Here is a 21,032-nt window from a genome sequence, read left to right as displayed (position 1 = left end):
TTCCAATTCTCTAATCTTTCTCCTATTCTTTATAGCAGTGGCTCCCAAACTTTTTAGGCTTACCGCCCCCTTTCCAGAAAAAATATTACTTAGTGCCCCTGGAAATTAATTTTTTTAAAAAATGTAATAGCAATTAATAGGAAAGATAAATGCACCTGTGGCCATCACCGATTCCCTGGATCGCTGCAGCACCCACCAGGGGGTGGTGGCGCCCACTTTGGGAATCACTGCTTTATAGTAAACTAATAATGGATCCATACCCACTCCCTCTGCTTCTTCTCTGCCTATCCCTTCCTTTGAGATCTACATTTTGGCTCATGTACTTATTTTAATCTCCTTTTCATCAAATCTAATAAGACATTTCCCAGTTTATACTGCTTAATCTTCATGAAGTCTCATTCGATATATCTACCAGCATGTGAACAAATGAAATCAGCCATGAATGTGTCCTATATTTCATCTTACTGCAGATGAACCTTTTTCTTCTAATAGCTGTTACTGGTTTCTTCATGACTTTCAATAGCACTGCTCTCCCCCAGACTCTGAGACTTACAGTTTTACACTGGTGTTGCTGATTCACTGTATTAGTTCTCAGATCTGTCCCTTTTGGTTTCTGAGGTCTCTGTGCTAGCCCTCATCCCTTCACACCTGAATTCCTACCACAGCCACCTAACTGATCTCCTTACGTCTGGTCTTCCTCCCTGAAGTAGATCATATATATTGCTAAGAGTAATATCTCCACTGTATATTGCTAAGAGCAGCCTACCTCAACTGTGACTTTCTCGGTATGTCACCCCCTGCTCAAAGCCTTCTGTGATTCATGGAATCGTAGAATTTTAGAGCTAGAAGGGACATTATAGATCACCTAACACAGATGAGAGAACTGAAGTAGACAAAGGGGATCACGCTACTATTTATGGCAAAGGTTGGACTAGAATCTAGTGTGAGCAGATAAACTGATGCCATTCCCCACCTTCCATTTAGACTAATGATTGCCCTGGGTACCAGGACTAATGCCAGCTCTTTTTTTCCTTCCCTTTGGATCTCCTAATCACCAGTCTAGTGCTCTTTATACTACATTGAGGTCAATATAAAAGCACCTCAACATAGCTATATGAAATGTTGCTTTACAGCAGGATGGAAAGAAAAACTATAAAACAGGAACAGGGACTGGTGTGATCAGAGAAACTAAACATGGTCACATTGACCCCAGCACCTTGTTCAGTGTCTTTATAAATGCTTGTTGAATAGAACCTCTACCTCACTCCTTATTTATGCCATTAATTTGAGTACACCCAGAACTTATATTCTGCTTTGTACTCTTAAATAAATATTATATATATATACATATATATGCATATATATATATAAATAATATAGTCTCCCCAAAGCATTGGAGACTTCTAGAGAACAGGAATTTAATTCTGTGGCTCCTGATTGTCTAGCATACTTTGGTGAATGTAGAAGATTTACAATAAATATTAAATGAATTATTCAGTGAAGGCTAGAAAAAAAGAATGAAACTTCTGTGCAATAGATATTAATAAAAAGCATATTGAGTATTTTGAGTGAGTAAATATTTGCCATGCATGTTTTCTTATACATGGAAATGGAGGTGGACCAGTTGCCTAATGAATAAGGAATAAATGACGGACAGCCTGAGTATTGAACTGGTATCCATGAAATATAAAAAATCCTAAAGAAAGGCCTCCACTTACCCTGGGGACAGGGAGATGGACAGAATCTAAATCCCCTATGCATACACTCATTCTCTTGTTCCTGAGGCAAGCTTTCTTTGTGCTGAGCATTCCCATTTCAGCCAATAGGCATGTGGTATCAAGTTCCTTCACTATTAAATGTCAGTTTATATATCTTTTAAACTGTGGCATCCCAAACCTAACATAGTACTTCACATATAGACTGATGAGGGGAGACAGTAGAACTATCACCTTCCTTGTTCTGAAGGTTTTACTGGAATTATTGCAGTCTTAATTTTTTATTTTTATTTTTTACCAATTACATGTATTAACAAATTTCCACATAAATTTTCCAAAGTTATATGATTGAACTTATCTCCTTCTCTTTCTTCCCTTCCCCCTCCAAAAGCTAGCAAGGGATAAGGTCTGGGTTATACATGTATTGTCATGCAAAATATATTCCATATTGTTCATTTTTGTAAGTGAACAATCATATAAAACCAAAACTCCAAATCATATACCCAAACAAACAAGTGATAAATTGTATGCTTTCATCTGCATTCCAATTCCAACAGTTCTTTCTCTGGAGGTAGGTAGCATTCTTTGTCATAAGTCCCTCAGAACATTGTATTGCTGAGAGTAGATAAGTCTATCACAATTGGTCATTCCACAATATTGCTATTACTGCATACAGTGTTTTTCTGGTTCTGCTTATTTCACTCTGCATCCATGTAGATCTTTCCAGTTCTTTCTGAAATCATCCCGTTCATCATTTCTTAAAGCACAGTAGTATTCCATCACCATTATAAAGCACAATTTGTTCAGCCATTCCCCAACTTATGAACATCTGTCCAATTTCCAGTTCTTTGCTACCACAAAAAGAGCAGCTATAAATGTTTTTGTACAAGTAGGTCCTTTGCCGCCTTAATTACATCAGCGTCTTGAATTAAGCTTGCAGTTGAAACTCCAAGTTTAAACTAAAACCTCTACATCTTTTTTACATAAACTGCTATCTAGCCACACTTCCCCCATTCTGGACTTGTCTAGTTGAACTGTTTTTAACTTATGTGCAAATGTTATACTTAACCTGTTACATTTTCTATTCAGTTCACTTCAGCAAGCATTTATTAAACCCCTCTTTTGTGTGTGACATTATTTTGCAGTGTCTCACAAAGACAAAATGAAAAACTATCCCTGTCCTCAACTAACTTTATATAAGATTTTCCGCATCATTCAAATTTTTAAAATTCAGATTCTGTCATTCATTGTATCTTTAAGCATCTTTCCTAACTCTGTGTCATCCCAATTTTGATAATTATGCTATCTGTGTCTTGTTCAAAATTACTGATAAAAGTATTGCATAAAATTGGGTTGAGGACAGAACTTTGAGACATGCCACTGGAGACTTGCCTCCATGATTACATTATTTCATTAATTAAAACTCTTTGGGCCTGGCATTCAACCACTTAATTGCTGTTATATCATTTTGTCCACAGTTGTTTCATAAAAAGTTTTGTAAAATCCAGATGAAACTGCATACTTTCCTGATCTACCAGTCTAGAAACCCATATCACAAAAGGAGCAAGGTTTCAAAGTCGTATATCCTCCAAAAATTCTTTGATTGACCATATTTAACTATATTCCTCTGTTTTACATCCATTCAGCATCTAAGCATTTAGTTAATGTAAAAATAGAGAGATCTGTAGTATTGTCTAACACCCACATTTTACTGATGAATATTCTATGTTTCATAAAGGAAATTACTTGTCTTAAAGGTTTCATATCTAGAAGAATGAAAAGCTGAGACTTAGAAGCCAGGTCTCCTGAATTATTGCTTTCATTGGATCATGTTAATTCCTTTTATAAGGCAACACAAGTTGCTTATTAAAAATGGTGGTCCATGTGGAAAGTATGCCTTCTATACACTATACTATGCAGTACTTTCTATTCTTTTTGTCATACATGTATCCTTGTATACCTGGAAATGGAAGTGGACCATTCATTTAATGAACGTCTCCCCTATCCCCCCACTTCAGGACCTCATCCAATGCTCTGTACATAGTAGGTGCTTAGAACTATTGTTGACTTTTCAATGTTTACTGGGAAGATTGTCTCTTTAGAATCTTTAGCATTCAGCTGTTCCATAAACACACAATTTGTCCTTTGGCAACATTATAATGCTTTGGTTTTTCTTATTTTTTTTTTTAGAAAAAAAAATGTTTTATGTTGGTACTTTGAAGACAATGCCCTGACTGCAATAAAATTGAATTTCATGTTTCATTCCCCCAAATCCTAAAAATAATTTGAACAGCCACAACTAGAACTTACTAATCAATTTCTGGGCTTCCTGGGTATAAGTTGGGCACTTTTGAAAGTCATCATGGTACCACTATGTAATGAACCAATACAACATGCTTCAAAATTCTACAAAAGCAGAAGTTACTAAGACCAAAATATAAGGCTAGCGCTCAGCTTCCCATGGCCTTAGTTCCTATGACTTTTCTCACTTTTTCAGTGCACATTAAAATTATAAGACAAACAACATATTTTTACTAAGCACTACTGTATGTAAAGTATCATTAGGCATTAGGGAAGATACAAAGCTTAGGCAAGATATATTGACCTTTCCCATCTGGATCTTAGGGTCTCGTAAGGATATAAGACAAACACTGATAACTCAGATGTACAATAGTCCATATCAAGAATGGTGTTCTGCACACACATGTTTATATGTGTGTAAGTGCGTGTCAAATGAATAAGTACATTAAAAAGGCGAAAACTGGAGTGTGTGGTTCAAAGAGTAAAAAGGCTTTTATTCCCTGGGGTATGTGAGTTAGGCTTGAAAGGATAGTTAGGTATTCAGCAGGTGAAAGGGTTTCTCCAGGACATGAAGTGGTAGAACTGCCCGACCTCTGAGGTCCCTTTCAGCTTTGAATCTCTGATCCTCTGACACTCCAGGTATAGGGATCAGTGTGAATGGAAAGTTCAAGGCCATTTTCTGGGGACACAGAGTAGTCCAGTTTTGTCGATGTGAAATGTATTAGAAGTCATGTGAGAGAAGAATAGAAAGATAGGGTGCTAGCAGATTATGGAGGGTCTTGAATACTTACCAATAGAGTTTGAACTTTATTTGGTAGGTAATAGGGAGCTACCATGGTTTTGTTTGTTAATTTTTTAAGCAGAATAATGGCAAAAATAAATAGTTGCATAAGAAATATTAGTCTGACAGAGGTGTGAAAGGTAGATCGAGAGAGAAGGGTTGGAAAGAACAATAGCAAGAAAACCCTTTTGAAATCTGTAGCAGTAGTTCATGCACATAGTAGGGGTTTGTATTAATGTAACAAGTATACTACAGTCTCTAATATGAGAGGAAAGTCTTATCGATACAGCAGACTGGTGAGCCCCTCCTCAATATGTAGAGTCCCCGAGGAGTATCCCTGACTCAAGGGACTTTGTAAGTCACTTAAATCCTAGGCTCTATATCCAGGTTTATTCAACAATCCTTGTCTCATCTCACCCTTACCCATAGGCAGGTCTCTTCAGTAAAGCCATACTATTAACATTCATTCAGATTTCAAGTTCATAGCTAAAATTTTGTTTTTGTCTAGACCTATAATTTTAGTGTTGTTGGAAATTTCATCTATAATGCATATTGTCAGTTTTCAGCAACTTAGAGAATCAATTGCTGGATACACTGAGAAGTTGAATGTCTTGTCCACACATTCAATAGATGCCAGTCAGGTCTTGTTTTTTGTTTGCTTAATATTTTATTTTTTCCTCACATGTAAAAACGATTTTTGACATTTAAAAAATTGTTTTGAGTTCCAAATTCTCCTCTTCCTTGAGACAGTAAGCAATCTGATATAGTCATTTTGTGGAATGTGGACATGTGGAAACTCAAACAAAACAAAACAAAACAAAACTGAAAGAAAGTAAAATAGTAGGTTTCAGTCTGCATTCAGAATCCTTGATGGCATTTTTCATTAAGAGTCCTTGGAGATTATCATCAAACAGTATTGCTATTACTGTATATAATTTTCTCTTGGTTCTGCTCACTTCACTTTGCATCAAGTAAGTCTTTCTAGGTCTTTCTGAAATCATCCTGCTCATCATTTCTTAAAGCACAGTAATATTACATCACAATCATATACCACAACCTGCTCAGCCATTCCCCAACTGATAAACATTCCCTCAATTTCCAATTTTTTGCAATTGCAAAAAGAGTTGCTATAAAATAAATCCCTTCCCATTTTTTAAATTTTATTTTATCTTTGTGGGTTACAGACCTTGTAGTGGCATTGCTGGATCAAAGGATTTACACAGTTTTAAAGCTCTTTGGGCATAGTTCTAAATTGCTTTCCAGAATGGGTGAACCAGTTTGCAACTCCACCAGCAGTGCATTAGTATCCTAATCTTCCCATACCTCCTCCAACATTCATGGTTTTCCTTTTCTGTCATTCATATTAGCCAATCTGATAGGTGTGAGATGGAACCTCAGAGTTGTTTTAATTTGCATTTCTCTAATCAAGAGTGATTTTGAGCATTTTTATCATGCAGAGCCAAGTTTTGACTGTGAAACTTAATCTACCTATTATATCACACTACCTCTCTGTAAGTAAGTAGTTGGATTAGATCTATAAAAGCATAATACAACAAATAAGCTTATAGGCCCAAGGATATTTTATTACAACCTCCTCACTTTCTAGCATAACTCCCAAGGGAGAAAAAAAAAAAAACATTTCCAGTTGGAGTCTGTTTCCTTTTTCTTCGGTCTTCATGAGAACCAGGCTAAAAGTTTGGTATCTTATCATATACTTCCTTTTCCTCAGCCAATCAGGAGTGGGGCACAGGCATTTTTGGCTCACAACAGATTGTCAAATAGGAGTCTGTGTGGTGACAGACTGTTTGGTGTTATTCTTTGTTAGAATTGCATGAGTGACCTGAATAATAGAACATGTCAGCCCCAGAGTCCTGGAGACTACACAGTGTCCCTCTCGATCCCTGAAATCTCCAGTACCAACTAATTACATAGGCTAAAATCGAATGGCTTGTAGGAGTTACCAAAGTGTCATTGAGTGTCAGGGAACAGGTGTAGGTTTGTTGTGTCTTCAGCCACCATATCTGTCTCTCCCACCATATATATTTTGTACTTAGCACAGGGACTGGCAGGTAGTGAACACTCAATAAATGCAGATTGACTTGATTTGTGTCTCATTTACACTTTATACAAAGCCAACTGGAAAATGTCCCAGTACTTCCAGGGCCTTTGTAAACGCTATCCCCAAGGCTACAGGACTGTGGTCCAATGGACATAGTCCCTACATTAACCATCTATAACTGTTCTTTGAGTCTGACTATTCAATCGCTTCTTAACCCATTGGATTGTCCTATCAAATCTGCCATTTCTCTTCATGAGAATAGTATAACATACTTTATCAGATTCTTTGCTTAAAACTAGCCAAACTGTATCAGTCTTCTGACCTGCCGGTTTCACAGCCCTGTCAGAAGAGGAAATAGATGGTCTGACCTGTTCTTGATGAAGGCATTTTTTTTGTAAGCACTTCTTCAAGATGTTAACAAATCATCTCTTTAATGATCCGCTTTAAGATTTCCCCGGGTAGGACAGCTAGGTGGCTCAGTGGATAGAGAGCCATATCTGGAGAAAGAAGGCCCTGGGTTCAAATTTGACTTCATACACTTCCTAGCTGTGTGACCCCGGGAAAGTCACTTAACCCCAATTGTCTAGTCCTTACCACTCTTTTGCTTTGGGACCAATACTTAGTATTGATTCTAAGTCAGAAGGTAAGGATTTTTTTAATTCCCCAGGAATCAAAGTTAAGCTCTCTGGCTGATGGTTGCAGATCCTATTCTTTTACTTTTTTCCCATTGTATAAAATCAGAATAGCATCTGCCTTAATTAGTCCGTTAGTAACTCTGGTTTTCCACATCTTCCAAATATCTCTAATGGTGATTTAGCCATCACAATCCACCAATTCTTTTCAGCACTCGATTATATAGTTCATCTGAACCAAATGACTTGTATTCATCAAGGGCAGCCAGGCACTCTCTCATGGTCGGTCTCCTTATTTATCTTGAGTATCATTTGATCTATTAGTTAGTTTTGTTCTGTCCTTTCAGATCTAAGGTTATTATTTTCTGTAGCAAAGAAAATAGTAGCTAAATAGGAATTGAACTGCTCTTTTTGTTGTTCATTGTCATCTCTATGTCATAGTCCTAGTTTTTTTATACTCCCTTTTTTCTCTAAAATATAACAACACATTTTTGTTTTCATTCAATTAATTTCCTTGCCAGCCTTAGTTCATTCTGAGGGTTAGCACTCCCAACTCTGTTCTTACAGGACCATGTTACACTTATGTATTCATCCTTTGTTCCCTCCCCTTATTTCCATCTTTTCTTTCATATCTTCAAAAACCTAATTGGTTGATGATTACCTTGTGCTTCAGTCTTTTCAGACCACTCCCATTTCCCCTAATTGGAATTTCCCCCTTTGCATCTATAGAATTTTGTTCCTGAAAGATTCCTCTCTCTCCTGTGCTGTCTGGCATTGTTGAATTTTAGTACACAGGATTCTATCTATCCTTCCTCTGAGCCCTTTGAAATCTGCTTTCCTGAAATCTAGACTACATGTCAGATTATGTCTAGTTTTCCCCTCTACAAAGGAATGTTCATTTCCCTGCAAAATTCCAATCATTTTCACCACAGCAACCAAATCCTCCCTGTTAGCAAGAACCAGATCCAAAACAGAATTTTCCCCTTGTTGTTTTTTTCCACTTTGTGAAGAATGGAATTACAAAGTACTGAATACATTAAGCTTTTGTCCCCTGATCTAACATCCAAAAGCCAAATCACATAATTTCCTATTTGAAAGGCAACTGAAATTAAAAGATGTTAAAAGAATTTGGCTTTCAGAGAGGGAGCAGGAATGACTATGTATGCTTGAACTCCAGGACAAAAGAAGTCACCCTTCATAGCTCACCTGTAGGATCCCAGGTCTTCCCTCCCTAGGGAAGGTTACTAAAGCCCTAGGAAAAAGTGATAGCAAAGTTGTCTTTTTGTCCTTCTTACCAGGACACAAAACAATCATGAGAAATGTTTGGAAAGTATTAAATATTTTGGAAAATTGGAAAAAACCAAATGCTAGTTCTGGCAACAGAAGGAACAAAGGATGATTCATTTCTTTCCTCAGGAAAGATGGGTCGATTCCCACCAATGATGCACCACCAAATGCCCTCAGATGGCCCAGCTTCAGGCACCCATTTCCCCAGATCTCACCTTGCAGAAGCAATGGCAAAAACCAAAGGATCCGGTGGCAGTGTGGGAGGTGGTGGTGGAAGAGGCCTTATGGGACAAATTATTCCCATCTATGGTTTCGGAATTCTTCTCTACATCCTGTACATTCTGTTTAAGGTAAGTGGAACTTACATCATCCTTCCTAACATCAGGAAAGCTCACTGAAATCAATTATGTTCAGGCTTTGAGATTCATGGGTTTTTGTTGTTGTTGTTGGGATTTTTTGTTTTTTTTCCAACAAAAAGGAAAGCTTCGTGTAGTGGCTAGAGTGCTGGTGTCAGGGTCAGGAAGATTGTAGTTTGTTGCCAACCTCTGATCCATTCTGCCAAGATGACCCTGAGAGGTCACTTTTTCATTCCCCATGGTAGTTTCTCTCCAGTAATAGAGGGCATTTCTTCATTGGGAATTCCCTATACTAATAAATAAAATGTATATTTTACTTATTTATTAAAAACTAAATTTTGTTTAGCAAAGTCTTTTCTTTTAAAGCCTCTTATTTTTCTCTAAAAGCCTTGAGCAGATAAGCCAGACAATTAATGAGAAAATAAAACACTGGAATGATTCTTCTAGTACCCATTTCTAGATCAAAAACATAGCATCATCTATTCCAGCCTCATCATTTCTACTGTAGGATGAGGCTGCCAGGTTTAAAAATCCCTTCAACCTCTAACATAAAGAAGGTTTGAGACAAGCACTTTGGAAATCCATGTTTAGGGGAGCCATATACTTTGGGCCAACAAAGGACTGAGGCACCCAAGTGAAATGACAACTCACATTTTTCTCACGCCTTCAGGTTTATAAAAGTGCTTTCTTTTCAGGGGTTCTAGGAAATTGATAATAACAACTTATAGCATAGGAAGTGATTTATTCACAACTTAATGAGAGATAATACAGTGCTATCCCCATTTGACAGATACGAGACTTGCTTGGGGCCACAGCTAGGTTTCAAATCCAAGTTTTTCTGTTCTAAGACTAGCATACCTTCCACTACACCAAACAGACAAGAAAAGGTAGGAATTCCCCCTAATGTTCAGCTGTTTGGGGATCACAGATCTTGACTCAGATTCAGTTTCTTATTTTAATTAACTAGACATCAAGAGCCTTGTACCTCACCTCTCCCCATCCCTCCCCTATTGCCTCATCAGATCCAATCATTTGGGCCAGTTTTCTATACTTGGTATCTTAAAGTCTAAAATGTGTTCACAAAATTCACCTGTTGGATCCTAAACATGCTTAGACATAGCTGAACAGATTTATTTTTTTCCTCTGTGATAAGATCTCTTTCTTTTTTGCTTTGCTTATAATTCAGTAGAAGGCATATAAAAGTGTCTGAGTACAGAATTTGACCCACAGCCTTTTTCTTTCTAAGAGGAAGATCCCTAGAAAGGACTTAGGAGAACTTGTTATTGCCACAACTGACCCTGAGCTTTCCATGTTCCTTTTTCTCAGAAAAACAGCCACATGGGGACTAGATAATAATTGAAATAACACCACTTTGTAATTATGTGGTACCTTTCTTCCCATGAGTTGACAGGGCTAATTTTATTTCATTGTCCATAGCATCCCCAACAGTCTGTCTGAGACAGAATGCCCCTTACCTAACCTAAAACATGACATTTGCCAACTCCTTTGAGGAATCATTTGTGTTCTTTAAAACAGACCCTTCTCAATAATATTCAGCTTCCAAACAGGGTCTTCACAGGCCACAAGGCAGTGTAGAGTGTACGCATCTCCATCACAGAGGTTTCAGTTGACTTTGTCAGATACAGGGAGGGGTCCAGTTCCTTCCTGCCAGGCTCTCTCACAGTGATCCTGGAGGAAAATCACTAGGGAGGTCCTATAAATTTCCTTTATGTACTTTTCTTTTTCCTAACTTGGCTAAGGGGGGTGGGGGGAAGAAACCCTTTAAACTCTTTTATTTTATGACACTTCCCACAGGAGCCTAGGATTTAGTGCTTGAAAGGAACTTAAAGATGATTTAGTCCAACACACCACTTTCCCCGTTTCCTTACCCCTATCATTTAGTTGCCCTGATTTTAAGGCCTTGTTTTGGAAGAGGGAGGGAAGGAACCTCTAGAGTTTTCTCTAATGATGTTGCTATTTTAATTGGGTTCCTGGCTTAACATTGGTCTCTCAGGCCTTCCATTTTTTCCTTTAATAATGCTGTGTCCAGTGCCTTTGGGCTATGGATTGGCTGTTCATGTGTTTGTAACTCCTTCAATTCTCAGCTCTCTTCCAAGGGAAAAACCACTGTAGAGGACCGAAAATCTACTACTGCTATACATGGAAATCCAAATAGGAAGATTAGTAAGTATCATTTCTAAGTGAACTAAAAAATGTTAGAAATTTGAACAGTGATATAGCTGGTGAAATAGTATGCTGCTACCACCTACAGGAAACGGTGACATTTCCCAAAGGATGCTCCATATTAATCTAAAATTGTTGTTCCCTGCAATCTCTTGAAGTTTAGCTCTGAACTCTCAAAGGGAAAGCATAGTGCCTGTATTGACGTTAGATTATAACAGTCTGAAACTATAGGTACAAAAAGCAGATTGCTGTCATTTCACTTTCTAAAAGAGTTATTCCTGAATTGATTAGCAAGTTATGACTTCATATTCAGAAAGAGTCACGAATTTGAAGGTTTCAAATCTGCTGTTAATAGATTACCATCCTTTTAGAGCCAGGACAGAAAATGATCAAGTCAACACCTTAATTAGTATCAGCATTAAAAATAACACTTAACACTTCCTATTCTTATCACTCAATGTTGATTAAGCCTTGGCATGGTACCAGGCTTTTAAACAACAGTAGCTCACATTTTTATAGTGTTTTGTAGTTTTTTAATAGTTATTTTATAGTATTTTTTATATTTATATTTTATATTTTTATAGTTATTTTAAAGTTTATAAAATATTTCCCTTATAGTCATCCAGTAAAGCAAGTATTAAACTCATTTTACAAATAATGGAGTTAAGAATGAGAGAGGAGAGAAGACTTGCCCAGAGTTACAGAGCTAGTTAGCCATGGGCAAGGGAGCCAAGACTCAGGCCTAAGTCTGTCCACTACACCATGCCTACACAAGAAGCTTGTGTTCTAATTGGAGGAAAGGAGACATAGGCACCTGAAAAGATAAGTCACTATAAAAGGTAGCCAGTGATCAATGAATGTTAGGGATCTTAAGAGCTGTAGGTGTCGATATGGAGAGAGGTCACTTCCAGTTCATGTGGTCATGAGGGAAATAAGGTGTGAACTTTTAAGAATTTGGTGGATGAAAGATATTTGAATGGACAAGAAAGGACAAAGGATGGCCATGCCAAGTGGAAGGAGAAGTATGAGCAAAAACACACAGGTTTTGACTAGAAGGTACTCATTGGGCAGAAATGGGAAAAAAGGCTGAAAGGGTTTGCTGGAACCAGATTATGGAGGGTACACCTCCACAGTACCAGGGTAAGGAATTTAGACTTTATCCTATAGAAACAGGGAGCCATGGAAAGTTTTTGAGCCAAGAGGCTACAGACCAAAGACACAAAGTAATAGCAACCTTTGCCTATCTTTTCTCTGATAAGTGTGACATTTTATTGTTTTTTCTTATGGAGTTTCTCTTAAGAGAGAAGCTCCCTATCACATTCTACTTTCAGTTTTCCAACCTTAAACCTTCATAGAATAGTGTTGTGGAAGAAATCTTTGACATTTTCACACCCTCAATGAAGGTTTAATTGTTTAACCAGCCTTGATGGAAATGCACTCAAAAAAATAATTTAGAAAAGATTTATCAGTTCTATAAGGAGTAGCAGACCTAGTACCATATCTCATAATGCATTTAAACAGAGAAAGAAAATCAAATTAATACATAAGAGCAGCTGTTTTTATTATAATGGAAATGGCATTTTGTATCTGCTTTTTGTCCCTGCATTTCAGTTGACTGATTTTGTACAGAAAATTAAAAAAAAAATACATAGCACTTATGTGGCACTTGCCTGCCTCCCAAGCACTTTACAAACATTAGCTAATAACGTAAAGGTGTGTTTCAGAATTGCTAAAGGGTGCCTGAAAACGTCCTTATCTTCAGGAAGATCTAAATTCATCTGTCTAGAAAGGTAAAAGGCATAGATAAAACTACAGGGACTCTGCAGTAAATAGTATTTCATTTCTAACTCTACCATTAATTTCATTTATGGGTTATTTAAAAACTTATGTTGTCTTATTTTTAATTCTCTTGATTCAAGGACCACTGTGTTTTAACCTTCCTTAGAGAAATGCTACCATTAGTGTTTAATACCACATGTGATAAAGATCATTTTTAGACCTCAGGAAAGCATTGTTCATTTAGGGACCTTAGTGTTCATCTTGAAGAACTTGGTGGAGTTGTATCTTATCCTCAGGAACAGTTTGTGCCTATGGGAAGAGAGAAAGCTATAACCTCTACCTTTCTCCTTGAATATCTTATAGTCCTTTAGGGACATGTTTGCTATCCCAAGTGTTTTCCCCAAGCTGGATCTGCTGTATATCAGGCCATAACTTGTTAACCATTCACTAAAGATGCTTCCTGGAGCATTTCTATACTCCTCAAATCTCTTCTTTCTTTTGTCATGAGAATTAGTAAACAAGAGACCAGTTAAGGCACTCCCACCCTTTCAGCTGCTTGCCTGGAATTTCAGACCCAAACCAGATTATGGAGGAATGTAACTGTTGCAGAAAATAGGCTTACAAAAGAATCTGCCTCTTGGATTCTTGTTTGTTTTTAGCCAACTATGAGCTTGCACAGCTACAAGAGAAACTGAGGGAGACGGAAGAAGTCATGGAAAAGTTAATTAACCGAGTGGGACCAAACTATGAGAGGTAGGTTTTCATAAAACAGAACTCTGCCTTTCTCCCCACCACGAGAGACAATACTCAGAATTCCACCCAGAATGCATTGAGAACTTAGTTTCTTTTTATAATTTTCCTCTTATGCATATGTCATATTATTTGTTGAGTTCTATCTCATTTCTCATTTAGCATCTCCATATTTGTAAATGCAACTGCAGTACTGAAAGAGGAAAAAATATGGTAAAGCTTGTGAAGAATATTAGAAGTGTGATTTTCTCCCACTAAAGTAGATAATTCATTGAGCCTACCTCAAAATCAAAATAATTTCCCGTCTTCTTTTATCAGTAAGGTTAAGGAACAATGTTAGACCTAATGACTTAATCTGACTGGTATTCTGGTGCAAAAAGATAGAGACACACTTGTTCTTTCAGAATAAGATACCGATTTGCTTCCTCTTGCTTCAATCTTCCTATAAAGTTTCATTTTGGGCTAGGATCCTATTGTGATCTGATCAAAGTAAGCTAGTTCCTGACAATTTTACTAGCAAACCCAATTTGCTAATAAAGATGGGAAAAAACGACTTGAGAGGGTTGTATGTGTTTTTCTTTGGTAACTGAATAGTCCAGTATTGTTAGGTCTAAACAGTTATGTTCTGCAGAGAGAACATACTGCTGTAAAATTGCCTACCTTGATGTATTTTTAAAATAAAGTAGTGCATTGTTCTGTAGCAACCTGCTAAGGGTTATTGAAATGATACATCCCTGTGCCAGAAATGTTGCTGAATTATTGAAGAATTCTTCATGAAATATGGTTTGTGTTTCTATTATATGAAAGGGAAATGCTGCTAGGCAGGAAAAGCCAGTGAAATGCTCTTGGGTTTGTAATATCAGTCGTCCTCAGCTTGATGGAAAACATAACTTTAAAATGTGAACAGAACAATTATAATGTTTAAACCTCTCTGGGAGCTGTTACTGGAATGGAAAATCCCTGATGTGTATAAAAATCAGGAGTAGAACACACACAAGTAAATCACATCTCTAGGTTGTGTATTAAACAATAAACATTTGGGGCAATTAAGACTCAAACTTGGATTGTACCAGCCCATCATTTCAGCTCTCAGCATGGAAAAGAAGCAGATACATCAAAGAAGCAAGTATATCACTAGGAACCTTTAGTTATTAGTAAATAAATCCTGATAAGTGAGTTAGATAGTTAAAAGCTAGAGAAGACAATTGCTTGGATATCTGAAAGGAATGACATTTAGTGTTTTCTGGATAATTTAGTGTGGTCCTTTCCATTATTCATGCAGGAAACACAGGTGTTCATATTTTATGTAGTGATGCTGCAGTAATAGACACCTAATAAGTATTCAGTAAATACTTACAAAAAGAGTGATTAGACTAACTAAACCATATGACTGAGAGCTAGCAAGGGCCAAGAGATGAAGCAGATTTGCAGCTTGCCATAGTGGTTAGAAACAGAAGTGTTGGTGGGATGCCACAAATGACTGTGGTTTTACCTGAGATCCCTTTCCTCAGTGCAGGAGGATTAGGAACCAGGGCAGCCCTTCAGTGATTGGAAAGGATTGCCCCATGTTTGTCTTCCCACCAGAGGCCATCACCAACTGTGCAAGCTGGTCTTCTTGCTTGTCGAGATGAAAAGACTTTCTACTCTCTGGCTTATTAAGGAAGACTCAAAAAATCAACTGCATAGTAGTAGAAGGAAGGAGAATTAGCTAGGGTAGAAACTGATGAAGAAAAGGCAAAGATTTTAATCCAGTACTTGCAGAGTTTCTACTCCTCTGTTATTCTCTACACAGATCAGACCGGGCCTGGTGTACTGCATTTCGCTCTGTCTGCTTCATTTTCGGAAGCCATTGCCAGTATGGAGTATCCAGAGGAAAATGATAAGGATGGTGAAGGGACCAGAAGCTAATTCATAGGAAGACTGGGCATGATTAGCCTGGCAATGAGAAGCTTGGGAAAAATAGGATTGTGAAATATGGGAAGGGTGGTCACTTAGAAGGAGTGATACTTAGAGATACATAGATATGTGTATACAGCATGTATGCATATGTGTAGGGGGGGCCTGGCCCTGGATGGCAAAACTAGGATAAATAGATAACATTAAAGGAAGGCAGATTTCAGGTTGATAGAAGGAGGGAAAAGAGGAAAAGAAATGAACAAGTATTCAGTACCTACTATATAGAGGCACTGTGCTACGCAGGCACCTTACAAATACTATCTTATTTGATACGTCACTAGGAGCTACCCACCAACTAGAAATGTCTAAAATGGAGTGGGCTGTCTTAGGAGAGAGTGAGCTCCACATCACTGGAACTGCTCGAGAGACTAGATGGGTATTTGTGAGAGATGCCAGCAGAAGGAATTCCCGTAATGAGCTGAATAGAATTCTTTAAGATCTTTTGTAATCGTCAGATTCTAGTTAACAGGTTAGTGGGGAGAATTTTGGCTTTGAGAGTCAGAAAACTTGGTTTCAAATCCTAGCCCTACTACTCAGCAGTTATGGGTTCTTGGCCTAGTTTTCCTCCATTGTAAATTGGGGTGATGATCAATGGACGAGCCTTTATTAAATGCCTGCTCTGTGCTTCTCTTCTATAGGGTAGCTGGGTGGTGCAGTAGACAGTGCTGGGCTGGGAATCAGGAAGACTGAGTTCAAATCCAGCCTCAGACACTTACCAACTGTGTAACAGCTGAGCAATTCACTTAACTTCTGTCTGTTAGCTTCTTCATCTGTAATATGGGGATAATAATAATGCCTGTCTACCAGGGTTATCATGAGGAGCAAATAAGATTATAAAGTGCTTAGTATAGTGCCTAGCACATTATAAGCTCTATTTATGTGTTATTATTATTATTACTGTAAGGGAGAAAAGGTAGATTTACTTATGTAAGTATGTACTATCTATGTATATGCTCTCTACATATTTATACATACATATAATGTCTACAGAATAATATAGTGGAGGGGGCACTAGTAGCCAACGGAATCAGGAAAAGCCATATCTATTATACATATATTATCTATCTATATACATATATACACATACACACGTACATACACATCTCTATCTCTATTTATCTATATGAATGGCCCTTGAATTCTTCTTAAAGAAGGCTAGGGATCCTAAGAGCCTAGGTAAGGAGAGAGTACATTTTAGGCAAGCAGGAGAACCAGTAAAAGATATAGAGATGGAAAATGTACAATGTATGAGGAACAATAAAAAAATCCATTTTGATTGGATCATAGAGAACAATAAGGGGGGAAATATAATTTCTGGAAGTCAAGTGGGAGTCAGGATATGAAGAGTTTTAAATGCCAAATGCAGGAGTTTATATTTGATCCTAAGAGTCAAATAAGGGGCCCCCAAAGTTTATTGTGAAGGGGCATGATCTGGTCAGACCTCTACTTTAGGGAAATTGCTTTAGTACCTGAGCAAAGAATAGACTGGAGAAGGGAGAGACTAGAGGTAGAGACCAATTAGGAGGCTGTTGTAATAGTTGAGGCAAAAGGTGATAAAATATTGAACTACAATGGTGACTTTATGGATGGAAAGAAGGGGGCATATACAAAAGATGTGAAGATCGAAATGGTAAAATGTGGCAACTGATTGCAAATACGGAGCAGAGGGGAGTAGGAATCAAGGTTAATGTTGACGTTTCAAGCCTGGGTAACTGGGAGGAGGGATCATTCCCTTCCTTAAAGAGTTGTTTGAAAACGAGGTCAGGTAGGTAGGGTATCTGGTAAGACTTATAGTGTTCTATAAATGTCAGCTATCACTGTTCCAAGATTCTTTGAATGAATGGTTCTTAAATCTTGTTGCGGCTCACACAAGACATTTATATTTTTATATAAGTTTTTATTTTATATAATCTTCATTATATAAATCCTTATTATACTGGTGGGGGTGGGAAGGAGCATTAAGTGGCTCAGTAGATTGAGAGCCAGACCTAGAGATAGGAGGTCCTGGTTTCAAATTTGACCTCAGATACTTCCTGGCTGTGTGGCCCTGGGCATGTTACTTATCCGTAGTTGCCTTTTTGCTCATCTGCCTTGGAACCTATACTTAGTATTGGGTCTAAGACAGAAGGTAAGAATTTTTAAAAACCTAACTCGCTGCACGTATGCTCATAGTAGGACCGTGCGGATCTCCCACCCCATGTAGGTGAGCATAGCTTTAAAAAGAAGCAAGTTTGGAAACCTTGGGTAAAAATAGATCCATTCATTCAGCTAGCCTTGTATGAGTGCTTTGTCAAATACTGGGTAAGCCATAAAGACTGCCTTAGACTCTGCGTTTGAGAGTCTGATGTGGGGACCTTCCAGACTAGCCTAACAGGTCACTAGAAGGCAAATCATGATCAAGCTCATGCTCTATTGCCACCAACTAGAATTAATTAACACAGAAACCATCCACTGATGGGGCAAAAGGAAGGAACAAAGGAAGTTTGGGACTGTAGCAAATCATTAAAGCACAAAAGTGCAGGTGGTTGGGCAGGATCATCTCTAGTGATGCTAATTGGAGCTTCTATGTATATAAACACTGTATGGATAGGGACTCTCCTCAAAGCCTCGGAACAGCTCTGTGAAGGATGCCAAATTCTTTTCTTCTCCTTTGACAGATGAGGACTCTGAATCCCAGAGAGTGGCACAGATCATATACTAGTTGGGGCCACAAAGCTGAGACCCAAGTCCAGGCCCTGGGGCTCCTGGCCCAAGGCTCTTGGCTCCCCCCTCACCCCAGCTGCACTGTGATTTAAGGAGGGAGAGAGAGAAGTGGCACATTTTCTTTCACATTATGCTCTGGGCCAAGCTTTTTTGATGAAGAGCTTGATTTTCCCAGAGTAATGAGGGAGGATCTATATATCATAAAACTAGAAATTAGTACACCTGGGCTCCCATTTCTAAGTCTTTTTACTTAGTTGTTGTGTCCTAAGGCTATTCACTTAAGCAGAAACCATGCCTTAGCTAAGCTACATGTTGTATAATACCTATCTTTTAGGAGTTTGCTGAGGCTTCATTATTTAAAAATTCGTACAGAGCTTTAGAGCTCACAGGCAAAAAGCTGTCTCAGGTCTGAAAAGTATTATTAGATGATATTTTAAAAAACCCTTTAATCCATCTCCAGGTTAACATCAGTTTCTGAAATGGAACATTTCTGGAATTTTAAGCGCAAACCTTGTTATTATGGAGGGAACTTCAGTGTAGGGGCTTCAAAGGATTGTGAGTATATCCAGACAGGCTATAAATTAAAGACCCTTCTTTGTCTTCCCTCCAAGCACAGAAAGATGTGTCTAATGAGACAGATTTGATGGGGCAGAATAACCAATAGGATCAGGTAGGATCTCAAGATGCCACATCTTCACAGAAGAAGAAATGAACAGGTGGTATACTCTGCTTCATACCAAAACAGATAAACAGAATAAATAGAAGCAGGAAAGACAGCCCACTCAATGCAAGAGAAATAAAAGCCAAAAAAGAAAATTATCTGGCCTACACATTTTGGACTCAGATGTTCTTATAGAACAAATCCATGCCATAGTGGAAAAAGCTGAGGTGGGGACAGATTTAGAAGGAGCCACTTACAGTGGGTAGATCATAGAATATCCACAGGGAATTCATATGATGCTTCCCACTATTATTCCAGTCCATGGCTTATCTGAAGCTAAAAAGGACAGGAGAGGGTAGTTCTCTAAGTTTTGTTTTCTTTTTTTACTTTACATAAAAGAGCTTTAATTGACAGCATAAATTTTTTTTATAGTTTTGTTGGAAAATGAAAGAATTAACCATAATCTCTACAATCCAGTTTCTCCATAAATTCCAGTATACTTGAGATCCTTGTCCTGTTTCCCAGTAGCAGTCAGGAGAACTAGCCATTGTTAATGTAGGTGACATTAGCTTTTTTTTTTTTTTTTTTTTTTTTTTTTTTTGAAGACCAGTCCCTTTGAACAGTGTTTGCTTTTAGTCTTGTTTGTCTGATGTGTTCTATGGTGAATGTTCCCCAGAGCAAGAACATTCTATAGATTCAGGATTCAGCATTATGTCTTGTCTTATTTTGCACCAATTATTTTAATTGTTACCAGGAAGCAGAGATAAGAATGGGAAAAGACATTGGACTTAAGCATTAGAACATCTGTATTGTGGTCCCAATGTGGAACCATGGGCTAGCTACCTCACTTCTCTAGACCTCAGTTCTCTCATCTATCATATGAGGATGATAATCTCTCCTCTCAGGTGGGGCTATTGTAAAGAGGTTTAAAGGAAAATTTCAATACTATAAAGCACTTCTGTAAATGTAAGCTTCTATTACCATCCTTACAGGAGGTTCCCCTTTGGCCACTTTGTATTACACTGATCTGCTCATGTGAAAACTGATTGCAAGATCTAGACTTCTCTTTCCACCACCTTTACTCTGTCATTTGATGATTTCTGCAAATAGCCAGATAAAGGCAACAGCCCATGCATTCATAATTGTGCCTAATTATATAATGTCATGCATATTCAGATGTGGTCTTCAAAATATAAGTCCTCAAACTCACAGCCTCTGAAAGCAGAAACCGCCTAAATAATGAATAGAGCTTGTTATATACCTGGTCAAGTCTCTTCCCCTCTCTAGCCTTCATTCCCTTCATATTTATAATAATAGGGTTGAACCAGATGATTACTATGGGCCCTTCTAACCTTAGTGGTCTACAAATCTACATTAGGATTTGTACCTACAATAGGACAATTGATAACTGTCACCATGTTGAACAGAAATGATTTAGGTTCAGTATTTATATTTTGTATAAACATTAGTGCAGTTTTTTTGATAGTAAGAAGATGATGTCCTAGGAAAATAATGTATAACCAAGATGAAGTCAAAACAGAAGGACTTTCAAAGGAAGCTTTTGCAGTCATGCTGGGAGGTGGTGATCATGGAAATAAGTGGTGTAGAGAAATAGAAGGTAAGGCATATACCTCCTGACCCAGATGAGATGAGCTACTTACTGTTGTATCCAATCAATGTGGGAATCTGCTTTGATTATAAGTATTTGTTAATAGTGGTTTTATTTCTTTTTTCAATGGTGAGAGAGGTGAAGAAGGAAGTAGGGTTATGGGAAAGAAGGAGAAAGAAAGAAAGAAAGAAAGAAAGAAAGAAAGAAAGAAAGAAAGAAAGAAAGAAAGAAAGAAAGAAAGAAAGAAAGAAAGAAAGAA

General features: G+C 37.8%; 1 protein-coding gene across 2 annotated transcripts in view; it reads left to right on the top strand.

The window, feature by feature from the left end:
* RIC3 (RIC3 acetylcholine receptor chaperone) overlaps positions 1-21,032 on the top strand; it is a 38,590-nt gene that overhangs the window by 9,754 nt on the left and 7,804 nt on the right. For both annotated transcript variants that reach the window (XM_044680885.1, XM_044680886.1), the window contains exons 2-4: positions 8,905-9,125; positions 11,237-11,315; positions 13,754-13,847. In XM_044680885.1, coding sequence (XP_044536820.1) covers positions 8,905-9,125; positions 11,237-11,315; positions 13,754-13,847 — 394 coding nt within the window. The remainder of the gene's footprint in view (positions 1-8,904; positions 9,126-11,236; positions 11,316-13,753; positions 13,848-21,032) is intronic.

This window comes from Gracilinanus agilis, chromosome 6 (genome assembly GCF_016433145.1).
Source record: "Gracilinanus agilis isolate LMUSP501 chromosome 6, AgileGrace, whole genome shotgun sequence".
Lineage (NCBI taxonomy): Eukaryota > Metazoa > Chordata > Mammalia > Didelphimorphia > Didelphidae > Gracilinanus > Gracilinanus agilis.
This window is presented reverse-complemented; position numbering and strand designations above follow the sequence as displayed.